Source organism: Aureobasidium namibiae, assembly GCF_000721765.1.
Source record: "Aureobasidium namibiae CBS 147.97 unplaced genomic scaffold scaffold_2, whole genome shotgun sequence".
NCBI classification, from domain to species: Eukaryota; Fungi; Ascomycota; class Dothideomycetes; order Dothideales; family Saccotheciaceae; genus Aureobasidium; species Aureobasidium namibiae.
The window spans coordinates 1700287-1719132 of NW_013581207.1; the positions used below are offsets into that span (position 1 = coordinate 1700287).

The 18846-nt window shown below is 51.8% G+C and overlaps 8 protein-coding genes across 8 annotated transcripts; 5 read left to right on the top strand and 3 right to left on the bottom strand.

Moving 5' to 3' along the window:
- Positions 1 to 756: 756 nt before the first annotated feature.
- Positions 757 to 2311, top strand: M436DRAFT_37712 (palmitoyltransferase with autoacylation activity Pfa4; the record flags this gene model as incomplete). Its single annotated transcript, XM_013575229.1, has 5 exons — positions 757 to 1094; positions 1148 to 1174; positions 1224 to 1368; positions 1420 to 1795; positions 1842 to 2311. 5 exons carry the CDS (start codon positions 757 to 759, stop codon positions 2309 to 2311), a joined length of 1356 nt encoding a protein of 451 aa, XP_013430683.1.
- Positions 2312 to 2500: 189 nt separating this feature from the next.
- M436DRAFT_78768 (S-adenosyl-L-methionine-dependent methyltransferase) lies at positions 2501 to 3449 on the top strand (the record flags this gene model as incomplete). Its single annotated transcript, XM_013575963.1, has 2 exons — positions 2501 to 2533; positions 2649 to 3449. 2 exons carry the CDS (start codon positions 2501 to 2503, stop codon positions 3447 to 3449), a joined length of 834 nt encoding a protein of 277 aa, XP_013431417.1.
- A 482-nt stretch (positions 3450 to 3931) lies between these two features.
- M436DRAFT_37945 (cytochrome P450 monooxygenase-like protein) lies at positions 3932 to 5659 on the bottom strand (the record flags this gene model as incomplete). Its single annotated transcript, XM_013575270.1, has 5 exons — positions 3932 to 4382; positions 4432 to 4933; positions 4978 to 5060; positions 5113 to 5368; positions 5425 to 5659. Coding segments are annotated over 5 exons (1527 nt in total), but the record flags the coding sequence as incomplete, so codon positions are not given.
- Positions 5660 to 6438: 779 nt separating this feature from the next.
- Positions 6439 to 7719, top strand: M436DRAFT_38850 (uncharacterized protein; the record flags this gene model as incomplete). The annotated part of the gene is made up of 1 exon (XM_013575434.1): positions 6439 to 7719. The coding sequence occupies one exon, from the start codon at positions 6439 to 6441 to the stop codon at positions 7717 to 7719; it is 1281 nt and encodes a 426-aa protein (XP_013430888.1).
- Positions 7720 to 8933: 1214 nt separating this feature from the next.
- On the bottom strand, positions 8934 to 13569 carry M436DRAFT_37574 (uncharacterized protein; the record flags this gene model as incomplete). Its single annotated transcript, XM_013575206.1, has 4 exons — positions 8934 to 11316; positions 11371 to 11462; positions 11513 to 12143; positions 12197 to 13569. Coding segments are annotated over 4 exons (4479 nt in total), but the record flags the coding sequence as incomplete, so codon positions are not given.
- Positions 13570 to 14011: 442 nt separating this feature from the next.
- On the top strand, positions 14012 to 14603 carry M436DRAFT_60824 (uncharacterized protein; the record flags this gene model as incomplete). Its single annotated transcript, XM_013575624.1, has 4 exons — positions 14012 to 14035; positions 14087 to 14181; positions 14243 to 14296; positions 14447 to 14603. 4 exons carry the CDS (start codon positions 14012 to 14014, stop codon positions 14601 to 14603), a joined length of 330 nt encoding a protein of 109 aa, XP_013431078.1.
- A 223-nt stretch (positions 14604 to 14826) lies between these two features.
- On the bottom strand, positions 14827 to 15775 carry M436DRAFT_60825 (proteasome subunit alpha type-5; the record flags this gene model as incomplete). The annotated part of the gene is made up of 5 exons (XM_013575625.1): positions 14827 to 15103; positions 15154 to 15497; positions 15553 to 15631; positions 15685 to 15697; positions 15751 to 15775. 5 exons carry the CDS (start codon positions 15773 to 15775, stop codon positions 14827 to 14829), a joined length of 738 nt encoding a protein of 245 aa, XP_013431079.1.
- A 345-nt stretch (positions 15776 to 16120) lies between these two features.
- M436DRAFT_37298 (uncharacterized protein) lies at positions 16121 to 18723 on the top strand (the record flags this gene model as incomplete). The annotated part of the gene is made up of 2 exons (XM_013575152.1): positions 16121 to 18355; positions 18406 to 18723. The coding sequence occupies 2 exons, from the start codon at positions 16121 to 16123 to the stop codon at positions 18721 to 18723; spliced, it is 2553 nt and encodes an 850-aa protein (XP_013430606.1).
- Between the last annotated feature and the right edge of the window lie 123 nt (positions 18724 to 18846).

Genomic DNA, 18846 nt, shown 5'->3' on the forward strand with positions numbered 1-18846 from the left:
AGGCCAACTAGTTGGTGATGGACGGCGGGCGTCTGTCCGGAAGACGAGGGGAAGATGGCACTGGTACGCGTAGTCTATGAGAGCTGAAAAGACGAATCGTCGAGCGCGGGAGTGGCCGGCTAAAGGTGGCTGCTGTCAAGACTGCTGCGTGAACGACCGCCTTGCGCAGCTGCTGGCGCGGCTTCCAAATTCCAATATCCTTGCCAACGTTTCAAAGCTTATACGCTTCAAGAATGCAATCAACAAGATCCACTTTGCCTTGTACGTGCTGTATGTGCTGCGGCCGTCGGGCAATCTTCAGAGTCGTCCAAAGAGAGCAGCTGTGCTTGGAAACTATGCAGGTACGGAAGACTACAGCAAAGGTCGAAAAGCAATTCCCTCCGGCAAGCGATACAATACTTCCTGGAGCAATTGACGCTTTGACCGACCGTCCCACAAGATCTTCGACCGAACATGTTCTAGAACGCTTGCATCAGACAGAAACAAGCATCCTGATACCCGTCTTCTGATGATCACTCTATACATCGATCCTCGGAAGGAGCTCAGAAAAAACTGCATACCGTCCATCTCCTCTGTGCTAAAGATCACAACATTGGTTGCTGGGCAGGTACGCTTCTGCTCCCTGCACTTTCTTCTGTTGTCTGCACGGGAGTGGGAGGCTGGTCCCGATCGATCGCACCGACCACTTGCTGCTTGTATCGCTCCGCCGAAGCTCCTCGAATCGACGAGTTTTGCTACCAAAGCCGACCATCCACCATGCCCTTTTTTACCATACAGCAGTGTGCAATACCTGCTGTGACTTTTCTCGTCTGCCTCATAGCATATCCATCGTTGTGGCTACTTCGACGACTGGGACCTCAGCCCCTGACCCAACGACAATCCATCATACTCCATGTATATGCCGCGGTAATCATTTATTGCTACTACAAGGCATGCTTCACGGACCCTGGTAGAATTCCCAAAGATTGGGTGCCAAAGCAGAGCGAATCAGTCAGAGGCAAAAACTCGGAGGAGGAACGTCAGCGTCAAAGATGGTGTCGTAAGTGCCAGGCCTTTAAGCCCCCGCGGGCTCATCACTGCAAGACATGTGAAAGGTTTGTCGCTTCTTAGAACATAGCAGACCTCGTCTCTCATCTGACAATACAAGGTGTATCCCCAGGATGGATCACCACTGGTAGGTCTTACCCATATCTGTTTCGCCAACATCGTTCTTACTCTCTTAGCCCTTGGACAGCCAATTGCGTTTCTCATACTACATTTCCGCACTTTGTTCGCTTCTTGTTCTATGCTGTTGCTGGCATGTCACATCTCGAATGTCTTCTTGGGTCGCGGATGTATCATCTATGGACGCAGAGCGATCTACCAAGTGTATGTTGTTTATGTGCTGCAACGTCTGCCATCATCTCATTGTCGTTCTAGTATCTTGGTCCAAGCCCAGGCCTGATGTTCGGCCTTTTCTTCATTACCGCTTTGAATTCTGTGGTCGTCTTTGCGTTGTTCATTCTGCTCGCTCGCACTCTGTGGTGTTTGGGGGCGAACACAACCACTATCGAGGGTTGGGAGATTGAGCGACACGAGACACTGCTTCGTCGCGCGAGGTATCTTGGTGGAGTTCTCGAAGGCCCTAATGGAGCCAAGATACGCATCACCAGACAGGAATATCCATGGGACATTGGAATCTTCTCAAACATTGCTCAAGGCATGGGTAGCTGGAATCCTCTTGCCTGGTTCTGGCCGTTTTCCTTCACTCCATCCGTGGAGAGTGGACTAGAGTTCAGAGATAATGGTCTCGAGGGTATGTGTTTGCTGATATTCGATGCGCCAGGGCTAATATATGGTAGCTCCTGGTACTACATGGCCTCCGCCAGATCCGGATCGCATGTTCCGCATTGCGCCTACAGAGAGAGCTTTCGATCCATCAAAAGCATTTACCCATTCCATGGACCCGGACGAGTTTTACAAGAGGCAACAGGCTGATCGCATGCGTCCTTCGTTCGATACAGATACTTCTGAGCTTCGCCGCAGGCAGCCTTTCCATGTGCGATACGATAAGAAAAGCAGCCAAAGACGTCGCGACGAAGACTATGCTTACGGCACTGATAACGACTCGGACGGCGAAGAGCACGAGCAAGATTCACATGATTGGCAGCCAAAGCCAGGGGAAGGTGAAGAGGGCTGGCGAAACTCGGAGGGTGAAAGATTAGAAGACTTTGGTGTTGACGAAGATGTTGAGTTCTATGACGAGGACGACGTGCCGCTTGGTGAGTTGATGAAACGGAAGAACCTGATCAATAATGGTACCACGCATTGAGCGATTGGGTGCGTTGGTCCTGCCTGGATGGTTGATAGAAGGGATGCCGATCGCGGCGTTGGTGCCCCGATGTCGCAACACATGCTCACCTCCGCATCTGTCCAAGTACATCTATGAGGTTGATATATCAATACAAGCAACCCAGGTCATTCCATTTCGCAGTTCATCATCTTCTGGCAATATCACAACATGAGTCAATCCAACGATAAATGGTCTGCTGAGGTATGTCAATCATCTCTTCTATGCCCACTGATACGGAACTTCGAGACAGAACATATAACATGCTTCATGCCATATATCTTGTGTCGCTTGAAGCAGGAGTCTGACATAAGACCAGGCCTATTCAAAAGCTGCAGGGTTCGTCCCAAAACTCACAACCACCGTTATTTCCTACCTCTCGGCCCAGCCAACCGACAAAATCCTCGACATCGGCTGCGGCGACGGACCCTTGACCGCTCAAATCGCTGCTTCCATACCACAAGGCCACATCCTCGGTCTGGATGCATCAGCCTCCTTCATTCAAACAGCACAAGAAAACCACACGAGTCAAAACTGCAACTTCAAACTCCAAGATTGTCGCCGTATCGCCGAGTGTGCTGAGGCGGTCGACGGCTCTTGGGATAAAGTATTCAGTAATGCTGCACTACATTGGATTCTACGCGAACCCAGCACTAGGGATGCAGTGTTCAAAGACGTTTACTCGGCTCTGAAACCGGGTGGTATCTTTGTATTCGAGATGGGAGGAAAAGGCAACGTGGAAGCCGTCCACTCCACTATCCTCTCCGTCCTAGTAGCAAACGGCTACGCTCTTTCCACCGCTAGAGAGTCGTGTCCTTGGTTCTTCCCCAGCGATACATGGATGACGCGGCAATTGCAAAAGACCGGCTTCGAAGTCGAAAAATGCGAATTGGAGTATAGACCTACTAAATGTACTCCGAAATCTGCAGATGGGTCTGGTGGCTTGGAAGGATGGATAAAATTGATGGGGGCAGAGATGTTGAGTGTTGTAGAGGAAAGCAAGAGGGAGGATGTCGTGAGGCAGGTTTGTGATGTTTTGGAGACTGTGGTTACGAGAGAGGAGGATGGGAGTCAGTATCTCAATTATGTTAGGCTTCGCGCTGTGGCAAGGAAGGCTTAGTTGTTCTGGTTGCAGCAACGACTTAAGGGGTATTCACTTCATATCATGGTATGTCTCGAATTCTAGTCAGTTCCTATCGCAAATCGAACATCTTGGCGAATATTGATGCAAATTGCAAACTGCAAGTGTCCTTGGAAAGCTACGAATCTATGTCGAGTCTCCAATCGAGCACAATTCCCAAGACGAAGAAACTCATGTCTCCACAACGACATGATTTTCAACACCTCCAATGATTGCTATACCTGAAAAGATGTCTCAAGACCCACTCTGAGAGATATTATCGTATAGAGTCTATCAGGCGAACAGTGATGGAGAAAAAGGTGTCGAGCATCATAGTTGATGGTACGACCCTGGCAGGGGCCAATCCTAAGTCGCCGGTCACTCCTTCCGTCTCAAAGTATCTCTCGCGATTTAAGAAACGAGGACTTAATACTGCAGGAGCTTAGATAGCCTTCGTTCATCAGCGGTACACGCGAGAGTTCCTACTTAGCAACCAAACTCAAACGACAAGGCATACCCTCCCTTGGCTTGGCAGTACCCAACTGGATCTGATATGCCTTGTCACCAAACTGTTCTTGTACACCACTCAAATCACTCGGGTAACCCGTACCGTCATTCTTCAGCTTCTCCACTTCTGCAAACGCTTCTTGGAAATCAAGTTGGCGTATTGTCATGGCAAGCACCAATTTCGTCTCTAGCATTGCCAGTTCTTGACCAATGCAATTACGAGGGCCCTTTGAGAATGCCATGAAAGCGTCACGGTCTGCACCGTTCTTCGTTTGTGATTCTTCGGCGAGCCAGCGTTCGGGACGGAAAGAGTTGACGTCTTCGCCCCAGATGGTAGGGTTCACCATGTGGCCAAGGTTGTGAGCCCACAGAAGCCACCCATCGGTAGGGTAGCGCTCACCAGTCTCTGGATCAGCAATGAAGAAGCTAGCGATATGTAAGTAATATAACGTGCGGCCTGTGAGGCGTTACTTACTCTTCAGCTCCAGCACGGACAGTGTTTCCAGGAGGGTAGAATCTTAGTGTTTCACGGATGACTGCGTCTCCATATCTCATGCGGTTGAGCAGATACGGGTCAGCTTTGATCATATCGCCAGTCTCGCCAATATCCATGCCAAAGATATCCTCGCATTCCTTTCGCAGTCGAGCAAGTGCCGTCGGATGTTTACTGAGTCGATAAAAGCAGTAGCATATCGTCGAGCTGCTTGTGTCGTGGCCAGCAAAGATAAAGATCTTGATATTATGTGAAGCAGCAGCCTTGAAGTTGGGATCGAGTTTCGAGGACTCGTCCACGTTGTTCTCCTTGAGATAAGTCTCGAGTGCTAGGTCGATGACATGTTTCTTCTTGCCTCTGGTATTGCGTGACGCAAACCTTTCTTCGAGGATGTTATCCACGTAGGTATCCATCTGTCTGGAGTTCCACCACTGTACAAACGGTCGAAAGATATTGAAAACTTGTAGAGGCTTTTGTATGCCAGCTGATGGCATTAGTTTGGTTTCTGTGGGATGTGACATGACTTACGAGAAACCTTCATCCATCTGACTTGGCTTTCGAAGGCTGTGACGAGAGGATGTTCTCTCAATTGAGAATTAAAGTCATCATCCCTGATGATAGTGAGCTCGGCAAAACGACTCACAATGCTGGGAGACAGCTTACAGGACTACTTTACCAATGATGTCTATGGTCAAACGAGTTGCATAATGTTCCATGCGGAACAGCTTGTCCTCCATGGCATGTTTCTGAAGGATTTGAGCAAATGTAGCCACATTGTCAACAATTGCGGGCATAACGGTCATGAGATGAGCGGCAGAAAAACCCGGATTGAAGGCAGATCTCCATGTCTTCCATTGAGCGCCGTCACTAGTCAGCATATTCTCACCTCCAGTTATGCACGAGAGGATGGTTTCGATGACTTTTGGCATTGATCAGTCTGCAGCTTAATGTATGACCATCAAGGCAACAGCATACCTGGATGTTTGGGCATAGACCTCTGAACGATGAACTGGCTACTGTATGATGGATGAGTTGTGATGCACAGCGAGAGTGATAGGGGCCACAGATCCAGATAGAACAAGTCGGGCAAGTTGTATTTTTGCTTGATGAGCAGGGGCATACTTTGACCTGCGCAAGCTCGAGGAGAGGCTCGCGAGGCTTCGGCCATGGCCATCAGGTGACCAAAAATCGGGTGATGAGGTGGACCAGGCTGTTGAGTAGAAGGTCAGTAGAGGAGGATGTACCAAAAGATTCCTTCGACTTGCAAGTGTCGCAGCACATCGTCTCCAGAGGTAGCCTATGTAGATGAAACGAGCAAGTGCAGTCAAGATGACGGCCACAATGGCCGAGACAAGAGCGTTCATGTTGAGAAGGTTTGTGCACTGGGGTGGACTTCAAAAGGGCGACGTGGAAGAGTGTCCAGGGACTTTCGTTTACATATACACCTACTGAGGCTGGCGGCTATCGCATCCTTCTGGTGCTTATGGCGCAGAACAAGACGTCATCAAGCAGATGAGGAGAGGCTGGAGGTAAGCAGAGTCAACGAATGTGATATGCAAGGGAGGCTAGAGTCATGGCTGAGATGAGCCTCAATTCGGGAAGAGCATTCTCGAGAGAGGAGCCCGACAAGGCTCGATAGGTATCATGGTGTTTTGCGGGGCGATGGTCAGGGTGTGCGAGGGTCTGAGGTGCAGCATGTGTTTGCTACGGGGTCGACGACGGAGTTTTTCATTAGGGAGCCTCTCGAGAGACCATACGTGACAGAAGGCTCAGTTTCGTGTCTCACGACAGGATGAAGATGAAATCAGACGGAGACAGGTTCAATATTGGAGAGAAGAGTAAGAAGAGGTTGGGAACAAAAACAGCATACACGTCATGGCCAACCCCAGACTCAACTCGGGCAGTGGCAGCTCTCTGGAGCGGGAGCCGAGTGCATCTAGACTTGCGACCTGCCAATCCTTACAACGCATCCTCTCAAGACACATGGCCATGGAATACGAACCCACTGCCGACGACGCAAACGTCGACCTCGCCGGCCCCGGTCTGCACGGCAAGCTCGAGTGCCGTGTGACGGACCCCCAGAAGGAGAACGAGGGCACCCAGAACCCCTTCATCTCCTACCTCGTCACCACCGACACCGACTTCAAGTCCTTTGTCAACAACCACTCGGCTCTGCGCCGCCGCTTCACAGACTTTGTCTTCTTGCAAAAACACCTCACCCGCGAGTACCCGCAATGTGCCGTTCCACCTCTCCCCGACAAGCACAAGATGGAGTATGTTCGCGGCGACCGCTTCGGCCCCGACTTCACCTCGCGCCGCGCACACGCCCTGAACCGCTTCCTGAGCCGCCTCACATTACATCCTGTCCTCCGTCGTGCTGCCCTTCTCACCCAGTTCCTCGAGAGCGATGCATGGAACTCAACCATGCGTTCCCGAGCCGCCCGCGGCATGAGCGCCGGCGAGCCCGCTGCGCCCAGCGTCTTGGAGACATGGACAGACAGCTTCCTCAACGCTTTTGCCAAAGCCCACAAGACCGACCGCCGCTTCGTCGACGTCCGCGAACGTGCCGACAAGCTCGACGACGACCTTTCCACCGTCTCCAAATCCGTCTCCCGTCTCGCACGCCGCGAATCAGATCTCGAAGCCGACTACGCCGACCTAGCCACACAGTTCCAGAAGCTCGCACAACTCGAACCTGGTGTGCAAAACGACCTCACCAGCTTCGGCTCCAGCATACAGTCAAATTCGCAAGCATGGAAGGAGCTGCGCGAATACACCGACCAGGACTATCTCGGTAGTTTGCGTGACATGGAAGCCTACATTGCCTCTGTAAAAGCCCTCCTCAAGACGCGCGAGCAAAAACAACTCGACTTTGAAGGCCTATCCGAATACCTGACCAAAGCTGCCAGCGAGCGCGACCACCTGGCCTCAGGGCCCAGCATGGGAGCCTCTGGCTTCATCCGCGCCAAGATCGAAGATGTGCGCGGTGTAGACCACGAGACCGCCCGTAAAGAGCGCGTCCGCAAACTTGAGTTGCAGATCGAACGTCTGCAGAACGAAGTCGAGGCTGCAAAGAAGACGAGCGAGGCCTTTGATATTGAAGTGGTCAAGGAGGTGGATGATTTCGAGCGTATCAAGGCAACAGAATTCAGAGAGACGCTCGGTGGGCTTGCAGATGCCAATTGTGAATACTTCCGCTCGACCATCGATACGTGGCAGAAGTTTATCGATCAGATGGAACGTGAGCAGAGGGAGTCAGTGACGAGTTGAGGACTTTGAACCGTCTGTCACAATGTGTTTTTGGACCAACGGCGCAACAATGGATGGGAACAATGAGGGAACAGCCGAAATGTGTAATTATGAGTTTGTTTGATCGAGCCTTCTTCGATCAGAATTAGAGGGAATTGTGAATTCTCAGATCACTTTCTTTGCTTCCTGCTTCCATGTGCTTTTGTTACAAAACCATTGCCTCCCCTTGTTGCATCTTCTCTGCTCTTGTCATTTCAGCTGTCCCTTCTTCCTTGCAAAATCAATGCTGCTTTCTTTTTCAGGCATGTCTCGAGCAGAATTGATCGAATCGGCCATCTTCAATCTTCAAAGACAGAAACACATCTGCCCACCTCGTCGGGACCATAGTGTTCACGTCTGCCCACAGAGGACTCATCGTAGCCTGAACCTCCTCTTCTGCTCTTGCTTCTTCTGCTCTTACTCTTCTTTCCCTTGCCCTTTTTCCTGTTGTTGTTGTTGGCGGGGCCAGCTCCGTCCTTGGAGTGTTTGCTGTCCCAGGACATCTTGCCCACAAAGGAGGTGATGGTGGCAAGAACCAGGACGAGGAAGGTACGGTGGTGGCCCTGGTGGGGGTAAGGTGTTAGCTGGGAATGAGGTGAGGAGAGGAAAGAGAGACACTTACTGGCATTGTTGCTGTAGTCGAGGTGGATAGAAGGGTAGGCAGATGGTTGGAGGGGATGATCGGGGAAGGTGCTCGGTTGCAGAGATCGTGGGATCAGAGTGACGAAGCCTGGATGACCTTTCGCAGTGCAAGAGGAGGAAGTCGGTGTGAGATTGTTGGTCAAGGTTACTGCTACTAGAGCAAGTGACGATCTACGGAGGTCAAAGGTCAGTCTCTAGCTGCTGATAACACGTGCTGACGAACTTACATGAACCGTGTTGATTGTCGGTAGTGATGTTTGATGTGGACCGAGATCGCTGTGATGGGTGCAAGAAAGAAAGACGTGAAGACCAGCGATCTGTGTTGGGCTAGTAGAGAAGTGGAAGATAGCAAAGTGCAATTACTCCATCGATTTATAGAGCATAAGGAGGTCCGAGCACCATATACAGTGACGATATGAAATGAAGACGTGAGTAGAAGCAAACGAGAGAAGTTTCCAGAGATCCGTGCGCAAGTGAGGATAATGGTGATGAGAAGAACGGGCATGGAGGTGAACTGTCTAGTCGTATACGCATCTGTCTAGTCCAAATTGATCTTATTGGAGTCTTGACGTCCGAGTGCTGTCCACACTTGCTCTCACTGACTCTGTAGCCGTAGGTATTCTCTGCAGCGCCGGCATGATATCTCTCTCCCTGACCGTCACTGTTGTCGTTCTCGCTTCCCGCACCACCAAAACACTCTCACCCGAGTTGCGGTAATCAGTCTCGCAGCTGACCAGCGGCTGTGTTGTTTCTTCTTCAGCAGGTGCACTATTCTGTCCCGGGCTGAGCATCCTCGATAGGCCGCTTGAGTCAGAGGTGCCAGCAGAAGTGGAGACCGGTTGGATATCCACAGAAGGCAGGAGATGCATGCCTGGTTTCAACGGCACCAACACAAGCGAGATCTTGGTCACTTCGTTGTCCGATTTGTATAAGAAGCGTGAGCGCTTAGGTCCAGCCACAAGCCATGGGCCGTCTGTGGGAGCGTCGATGGTATATGCGAACGCAAGAGGTGTATCTGACGCTAGTTTTGCAGCAGCCCAGCGTCTGGTATGCTTGATAGTAAGGATGGCAGGCATTGGACGGCCGATAACGAAGGCCTTCTTGGAGTCTTCGTTGTCAAGATCAAGGGTCACAGTGTGCAAGACATCGACGGTTGGGACTTCGACAGAAAGTCTGATCTTCCTTGACAAGGTAGCTGCCACAGACTCGTCGAGAACCAGCTTTTGGTTGTTCTGCACAGGAATTAGCAAGGTGACAGATTGCATGTGGACCATGAAATGAAAAGAACTTACCGAATGCCACTCTTGCAGCCACTCGTCCAGACCTTGTCGCTTGTCGGCCGTGAGACTGGCAACGATCTTTCCCCAGCCCGTCGCCTCGTATGAAGGCACTTGGAACTCGTTGAGCAGCACAGCCTGCTCAAGCTGCTGAGATGGTGCATAAGACTTGGCTCTGTTCAACAAGGTAGGTACGAGCAGGCGTCGCAAAGCCGCGAAGGGACTGTTCGAGACTGCTTTCTCAAGCACATCGCCAAGCTTCTCAAAGATGGCCTCATCCGAGCGGACATATTCGACAGTCAGTGCCAATGCGGCTTCCTTCTTGTTGAGTTTGCTTCCTTCGGCATCTCTTCTCGTAATCTTGTACGTCAGGCTGGCTGGCTGTTTGTCAAACACAGTCATTGGCAGAGGGCATGGTAAAGCTCGCACTCCATAAGCCTGTGATTCTTGAACCTCTACATTCGTGACTTTTAGTGGTATCGAGTTTGTCGTCCTGATGCTGAAGCGCGAGAAGAGGGCCTGCGACTTGAAGATGTCGTTAACATCCACGTCTAGGGGCAGCGCTGCTAAAATGACGCAAGTGCGGAGGTATGAGAACATCCCTTGGCTGGTCTTGTAGCTCGCATCCAGTTTCACAGTAAGCTCGTCGAGGCTGCGTTCTATACTGTAGGGCACTCGGACTCTGACGTCTGTCCCTGCGTTCACAGCACCGAGTTTGAGCATGCCAGCCTGTGATGTGTCTAGCTGACTGTGATTGCTTTCTGTGATCTCAGCATCTGCAGTATGTAATCTCAGTCCAGCAGAGGCAGATTTGAGCCGCAGATCGAGACTCTCCGTACTATTGCGTCCTGTCGCGATTGTAAGGACGATGGACCGCAGTTTGTCGATGTGTATGTCATTGGAAAGTGCTGCCCGAGCTTCCAGTGAATCGCCATGAGCATACACTAGCAGTGAGGGCCCACTCATGCTGGGTCCTCTTCCAGACATGTTGGCATTGGTTATGCCTAAGGGTGTCGTGTGTGGCTTGGGCTGGAATTCGCGTGAGAAGTGGAGCTTCTTGGACTCGATCACAAGTTTGTCGATCAGGTAATGTCCGTATGTTGTGACATTTGAGTGGACTTGGATCTCCACGAGCCCTCGTTTCAGCTCTAGGGGCCCATCACTCTGCAGGAGTATTTCCTGGCTGGCGTCGCTTACCAGCACCAATCGCAGCCTTACACGATCGACAGTGAGATCGTCATCCAGAAGGTGCTTCAGACGTACGTTCAGATCGAATCCATCCTTGTCTGAATGGAGTTCAACTTCTGGACTGACATCGATTTCGGCGAAGAAATCAGACATTGGAGCGCTAAAGTTAAAGGGTAGTTCCTCTGAGAAGCTCACGAGCTCTCCAAGCACACCACTGACATCGACGGTCTCTTCGTCAAGCCATGCAGAGCCACCGCGTACTCTGGGCAATGTTCTTGTCGTGCGGCGTGCAACAACCCTCCCCAAAAGGCTCAGCATCACTCTCATATATTCATCTCGTCGGTGTAGATCTTTTAGACATTTGGCGTATATCCTCAACATCTCACCATGAACATAGGACCAACTGGTCTTGGAAAAGGTCGCAGATGAACGCTGGAAGTAAGTAGCTGCCTGAGCAACATCGCCGAGTTGGCTGTGCGGAAAGTCAGTTGAACTCAAAGTTGTCACGGTACTCAAGAAGACTTACTATTTGAGTATGGCGAGGTCACTTATGACAGAGTCTGCAGACTTAGTGCGATTTGCTGTTGTGAAATGTGACACTGCAAGCGTGCTCAATTGCTTCAAATGGTCAGTCGATGCATCAAACAAAGCGGACACGACACTATTACCTCGTAAACAGTCCTGAAGTCTTCCAAAGAGGCAAGCGCGGCTGATAGTGGGCCACTGAGAAGCATCTGTGCTATCTTTTCGATGTTTCCAGGTGATATCGATGAATCTTCACTCGACTCAACCTCGTCTTTGCTGTCAAGGTCAACATCAGTCATGTTTTGTGTCGCTTTGATCGCAGCCCAGCCCGAGAGCCACCCTTTTTGTTTGGCAAGGGCCTCGACAATTCTTCGCTGCATGAGGAAAAGCTGAGCTCGGGCAGAAGCAAGGACGGCTAGACCAGAGGCATTCGCAATTGCAGCGTCTGGCTGAGGATCGGGACTCGATTTTGCATATCGTTCGTTTTCGTATATGGTCTGTGGTGTTAATTGCGACGAGGACGAAGCGCTGCGCTGCAAAGAGCTTGATCGCGTCGGGTGAGTATTTGCGCCCTGAGGAAAGTTGAAGTTGCCGGCTGTCTCTTTCCTAGAGTAGACACCCAGCGTCTGACTGTGCGGCGCTGGTGATGACTTCTCACCAGATGATGAGAATTCTTCTGACGCAGTCTCACTAAGCACCTGATCAAGCACAGCGTATGTCCAGGAAGAAGTGATGTTTTCCACAAGAGAAGAAAGATGAGAATTGATTTCAGACCTACACAGCTATCAACACAACGATCTATCTGATGCACAAGGAATTGACCGTACCCGTCGGTAAGGCCGTTGCGAAGAGCACGAGCATTGGTTGCGGCAAACAGAGCTGCCCTCTTACATACTTCAGCAGTAAAGCTCAAATTGTCGTCTTTGAAATTACTTTTGGCGCCGGAAGGTCTGGCCTGTTGAAGACTACCACTTCCAGCGCTCAGGCGAAGCAGAAGTGCTCTCTGCCTCGCGAAAATGTACAATCGGAAGTCAAAAAGAGATATGGTGCTCGAAACAATTTCACCACGGTAGTCCCTGTTAGTGAGATCTAGGGGCTGAATGAACGTATCTCGAAACTGCGAAGTCAGTTGCTCAAGCTTGGGCGTATCAGATTGCGCATCGATCATGTCCAGAAGAGACTTCTTCTGGGCCGTAAGATCGCCAAGGAAGGTGCCTTGGGCAGCGCCAGTTTCGCTGTCTCGCAGAGCAGAATCGAGGCCTGCTGAAAGTTCATCATATATCGCCAAGGCGTCTTCAACCAAGCCAACACTCTCGAAACCGCGGGCCAAGCCTTCTTTCAGGGTGAAGAAAGTGCAAAAGTTCCAGCCGGGCAAAGCGCGTTGGGAATCTTTCTCACGGATATCATCCTCGTACTGCAGCACGCGCAGATCAAAAGACATCAGTATCAAAGTCTTGAACTTTGCGATAAGATCCTGCCAGGCATTGTCTTGCTCTTGCGGGCTCTCAATATAAGGTTGGGTAACAGGCGTCTGAGGCAGTAGCTGTGGAGGAACATCTTTCTTTTGCAGCCTGATTTGTGCGATACGCTCGGGTCCAGACCTTGAGGAAGCAGTGAAATCAGCGCGTATCTTGTCCAATACAGTTCTTGAGCTCTTGCCAGGCCATTTGGTGGTGCTTGACGGCCTCTCGACCAACTCGTCGGGATCTTTCTTGGATGCGGCGGTCCAGCGAGGTTCGGAAGCGGCGATAGTGTCAGGAATGACTACATGCAGAATGAGCCACTCGGCAGCGTCGTGATCCTCCGAGCGGTTGATGGCAGAGGAACTCTGAGGAGGTGGAGCAATGTCGTTGGTCCAGTCGCGGAGAAGCTGGCGTGACGAAGCCTTGTATGTGTCTTTGTCGTCGCACCGCAGCAGAAAGACTTTGAGATAGGGAGTCTGACGGAGGCCTGGAATCTGGTGTCTTCTCTCTTTGGCTACTGAAGGAGCGCCAGGTCTGGAGCCAGAGGAGTCGACACGCTGCAGTTTGTCGCTCTCTGAAGCCTCGGTCTGGGCGTCGGGAACAAATTCGACATGGAGGGCGCCGATGGATCGCAAAGGCCTCGAGGGGGACTTCCAGTTCAGGTTGCGCAAAGGTAGCCTGGATGCTAGGTCACGCGAGATCAAAGGAAATATACCAGAGGGATCGTGGTACTCGACTAGATGGAGTGTCAGAGGAAGGCGCTAGGTGAGAAGTTATGCGACGCACCAGTGACCTTGGAACTCATAGTCGACTCCATAGCTGAATGCGACCTTGATTAATGCGTGGTTGCGGTATGCTACAGGAAAGCCAAGGCGTGCAGATGACCAAACATGTCAAAAGATCAGCGCATTGTTTATGTGTGCGAGACGACCAAGTAGAAGAGGGACAGAAAGCAATTGGCCAGAAAGTGAATGCTTGGTCGCAGCAAGATGGCTTTGTTTAGGATGTGGATAGGGAGTGGCAGCTTGGAGAGACGGCGACTTGTGGCCGGGCGGGCCGAGCATTTTGTCAGGCTTGCTCGATGGTCAGCAGCGGAAGCCCAAGCAGGCCCGGGTAGACAAAGCGACGACGGCGAACTGTCGATTGATTCATCACCCTGATACCACCACACAACTCACAATGCAGCCGTCGCAGATCAGAGCCGTACGCCTTGTCCCTCTCACCAGCCATGCGCCTATACTAACCACTCTACAGGCCGGTTTCGGCACAAAGTTCGAGGGCCACCACGGCATGCAGCCCTGGGTCAGCCTTCCCAACTACAAGGCCTACCAGAGCAAATACGGGCCCAAGTGAGACGACCTCTAGTCTGTCCAACTATCGCATCGGCATACTGATCCGCTCGACCTCCAGCTACAAGATTGGCGCCAACTTCCACGGCATCGACCTCCACCGCGCCAGAATCTTGTACGTCAACCGCCTCACTCTTCTCCCACACGCACATCAACATCTCTTTGCCTACTTTCTCGAACCTATCCCTCAACTCTCGATTCTCTCGCTCTCAAATCCATCACCTTCGGCATTACCTCGTTCAATTCGCTAACACAGCTCCTATAGCGGTACCACCGCTGCTGGCTTCGGTGCCGTTGCCGGTATCTTCGCCCTCTTCTTCTTCGCCGACATCCCCCGTGTACGAAAGGACATCATGCAGAAGATTCCCTTCATTGGCAACCACTTCGTCAAGGAGATTGCCCCCGAGGACAACCCCTTCTAAACGCTCGGCCATCATGGTGATGCTTTCTGGAGTTGGCTGCTGTGTACATTAAATTCAGACGGGGTTGCAGCATAAATTGCATGTTTTCTAGACCTTCTGTTCCACCCTTCAAAAGCTACCATCAGGAAAACACATTTCTTTGTCTCTCTGGGATGCATTTATCATTACGCCTCTTTTGCGCCCATGCGATGCGCCTAATACATAGAATCAACATGACGTAAGTTTAGTTGGCCTCGAGCCTGGACACGACCGATGCCATTTCCTCATCGCCGTATATCCTGAAGCCCTTGTCCTTTGTCACGCTGGCCAACTGCACGTTCTTTGAGTCTAGCTTCTCCTCCATGACCTGCTTCAGCGTCTTGAGCACCAGAACCTCGGCCTCGGCCAGTGTCAATGACTTGTGGAACTCGTTCTGTAGCTCGGCCTGTGCACCCTCTGAGCCAGAACCAATGGCCTTTGCGTCGTAGCGGTAGAATGTACCCGAGGGCTCGGCGTGGTACCTGAATGGTTAGAATGCATGTTTGGTTGGATAGGAGGTGTGGGTGCTCACAGTGACGGGCCGTTCTCGTCGAAGCCGGCAATGAGCAGGGCGACACCAAAAGGTCTGCTCATGATGCTCTCCTCGCCCTCAGCACCTTCACCGAATCTAAGGGCCAAGTCGCAGATGGCCTGGGTGCAGCTCTCGACGGACAGAGGTTCGGCGTAGTTGAAGGCGTGGCTTTGCGAAGTGATTCTGGCGTGCTCGATCATGCTGCGGGCGTCGGCCTGGAGACCAGACATGGCAGCACCGATGTGTCTGTCAATCTCGACAATCTTCTCGACGGAGCTGGTCTCGAGCAGTGTTGAAGTGACGCGCTTCTCCACACCGAGGATGACACCTTCCGAGGTTGCGACCTGTTTGTTGGTCAGAGCGGGAGGACACAGTCGGATGTGTAGCGATAGGACATACACCGATAGCGGTAGAACCGAGCTTGATGGCCTCGAGCGAGTATTCTACCTGGAAGAGACGGCCTTCGGGCGAGAAGGTGCTGGAATAGAATGAGTGTGCTGTTCGGAGATGTAGCAGGAAGACGAGACATACTTGATACCGCGATCTGGATAGAGATGTTAGCAAGCTAGTAGAGGAGAGGTGGATCGTGATAATCACCATATTCGGAACGAGCAATGAACATGGCTGCGGGAGCTGGTGGGGAAGAGCGAGCGGTGGCGGCGTATGTAGGTGTGCGATGAGATACGAAGCAGGAGTAGTGGCTAAGATGACTTGTCTAGAGTGAAGGCGATGGGTTGTGGGAAAACAGAGGGGCGAGAGAGAGTTGGATGACAGATGGCGAGCTGATTGTCTAGTAGTAGAGCACGAAGCACGAAGCACGAAGCAGCAGTCGGCGAGCGGTGATGCATTCATTGCTGCGAGCTTGGGCCTCGTTGATTGTTTCGCGCGCGTCGTCCGCCGCGGCCAGACACAGCAACGCGCTTGCAGTCCGACTTTGTTCAGCTTGCAGCCATGCGAATACTGGATAATGTCAGCTGCCGACAGAAGAACGTCGGCCTCGCACCGCCAAAGAGTCCCTCGTGCTAGCGCTCAGCCAGACGCCTATCCGCAAAGGAATCCTCAACCCGACCCCTACTCGCAAAGAAGCGCCCACGTCCGCGTCGAGTCGCATCAACATGAATCTCGCTCTGCTACCGTCACCCGTGTCCGGAGCGTCCACAAGCCCTCTACCCACTCCAGCCAGCCCTCGAGATCGAGGCAGTCCGATGCAATTCCCACCAACGTCGACCCTACTCCTGCCTGGAACCCTCAGGCTTCCTTGATCCCTCATACCTCTGCCCCCTTGGCATCCCGCGTCTCCGTACCACCTCTGGCCGCCAATGCGCCTTCTGCTCTCCAGCCAGATCCTCTGTCGTCCATGACCCTCGACGCTCAAGAGACTGCCGTTATCCAGGATCTGCTATTCGTTTTCATGGGCTTTGAGGGCCAATACGTCCGCTACACCGATGCCTACCATCCGCACGAGGAAAAGAGTCGCCTTGCTGGCCCACAATTTCGACTGCTACCTGGTCTGGATCCAAGCTTGAGAGACTTGACCCTCTCTATGTTGAGAATGGCTACACATTATGCTGCTGTCGAAGCCTTTGTCGAGGTCCAGAGTCGTGAAGAATTTGGAGCCGTCAACCATGCCCTTTGCGCCGCCATGAGGAAACTGCTCAAGGACTACCTGATTCTCATCGCTCAACTGGAACACCAGATGCTCACCAACCAGTCTTTCACTCTCCACGTCCTGAATCTCCACACCAAACCTACCAGCCACATGATGTTTCAATTGTACAGCCTGGCTCACGAGATATTGAAGGAGAATTCCATGCTTGAAGACGATGATGATGATGACGACTTGGACGAATCCGACGACTTTGAAAACATCCTGGAATCTTTGCGAGAGGGCAGAGACGCTGGAAACGTCGGGAGAAAGGTGTGCAAGGGAGGTAGCGTTTTGCGCCTCATCACCAAGCGTTTAGCCACCATGTCTGGTGACCCTGCCGCTCGGACCTTGCTTACCACTCTATTGCGCGAGTCTTCCAGGCCCTATATGGCCATGTTGAACGAATGGCTCCACCACGGCAACGTTCGAGATCCTCATTCCGAGTTCCTGATCAAAGAGCAGAAGAGCATTCGTCGAGAAGGTCTGGAGCAAGACTACACTGACGAGTACTGGGAGAAACGCTACACCATTCGTCATGAAGATGTGCCTCCACAACTTGAGTCTGTCAAGGACAAAGTGCTGTTGGCTGGTAAATACTTGAACGTCGTTCGAGAGTGTGGTGGAGTCGACGTGTCGAGAGACATGGATGATCAAGTCCCTCATACGTTCGATGATGTTCGCTTCTTGGACAATGCCAATTCAGCTTACGCCTTCGCCAACTCTTCGCTTCTTACTCTCCTACTCACAACACATGCTCTTCCTGCACGTCTTCGCAGCTTGAAGCACTATTTCTTCTTGGACAGATCCGACTTCTTTTCTCACTTCCTCGAACTCGGCCATTCAGAGCTTAAGAAGCCTGTCAAGTCCGTTAATACCGGAAAGCTGCAGTCACTTCTTGATATCGTATTGCGCCAGCCTGGAAGCGTTGCAGCCGAGGACCCCTTCAAGGAGGATGTCAAGGTTGTTATGAATGAGGTCGGTCTGACCAGATGGTTGATGCAGGTCGTCAACGTCAAAGGCCTGGATGCCGATGGTGGAAGCATCACTTCCTACACACCGGCAGCCAGTGTCATTGGAGACGACACAGACATCACCGGCTTTGGTGCGCTTACCTTTGACTATGCTGTTCCATTCCCCCTCTCGCTGGTCGTCTCGAGGGTGACGCTGACCAGATACCAACTGCTCTTCCGCTACATTCTCTCATTACGCCATCTCGAACAGCTACTGGTGAGCTCCTGGATCGATCATTCCAAGGTCACAAGCTGGCGCCACAAGAGTTCCGACCGACGTATTGAAGATTGGAAACGCAGAGCGTGGTGCTTGCGTAGTCGTATGCTTTGTTTCGTGCAGCAGCTGCTGTATTTCTGCTCGAACGAAGTGATAGAGCCCAACTGGACTGCTTTTATGACTCGACTGAGCGAGGCGGAGGCACCAGAAAGTGTGGCCGAAGGCGGAAAGGTCAAGCGTACCGTTGACGAACTGATGCAAGACCACGTCGACTTCCTGGCCACGTGTCTGAAGGAGTGCATGCTGACAAACTCAAAGCTCCTCAGGGTATGTCGTGGATGATTTCATTTGCAGCACGGTAACTAACGTATAGACAGATCAACTCCAAAGTCATGACTACTTGCACAATGTTTGCCGATTATACTGCGTCTTTGTCTCGGAACCTTGCTTTGAGCGATCCGGATCTCGCTAAGACCGAGACCGGCAAAGCGGAACCCGACCCACGTAGGATGGAAAAGCTCGACGACCATCTCAAACGCTTCGAGGATAATTTCACCAGACACCTGAAGATCCTACTTGACGCGCTGAACTATCTCGCTGCTACAGAGACTGTGGTATTCCTGGGACTTTGCGCCAGACTCAGCATAGCCAATGAGAACATCTCTGCTCCTCTGGGATCAGTATCATATGGCTGAAACGAAAGATAAAGTTATGCTCATCTGGGTATCATGCTGTAAAACAAAGCAAGCGCGTTAAAACAAAAGGGGCCGCTAAAAAGTGATTTCCTCTGGTTGCATGTCCTCAGCAACCATACGCCT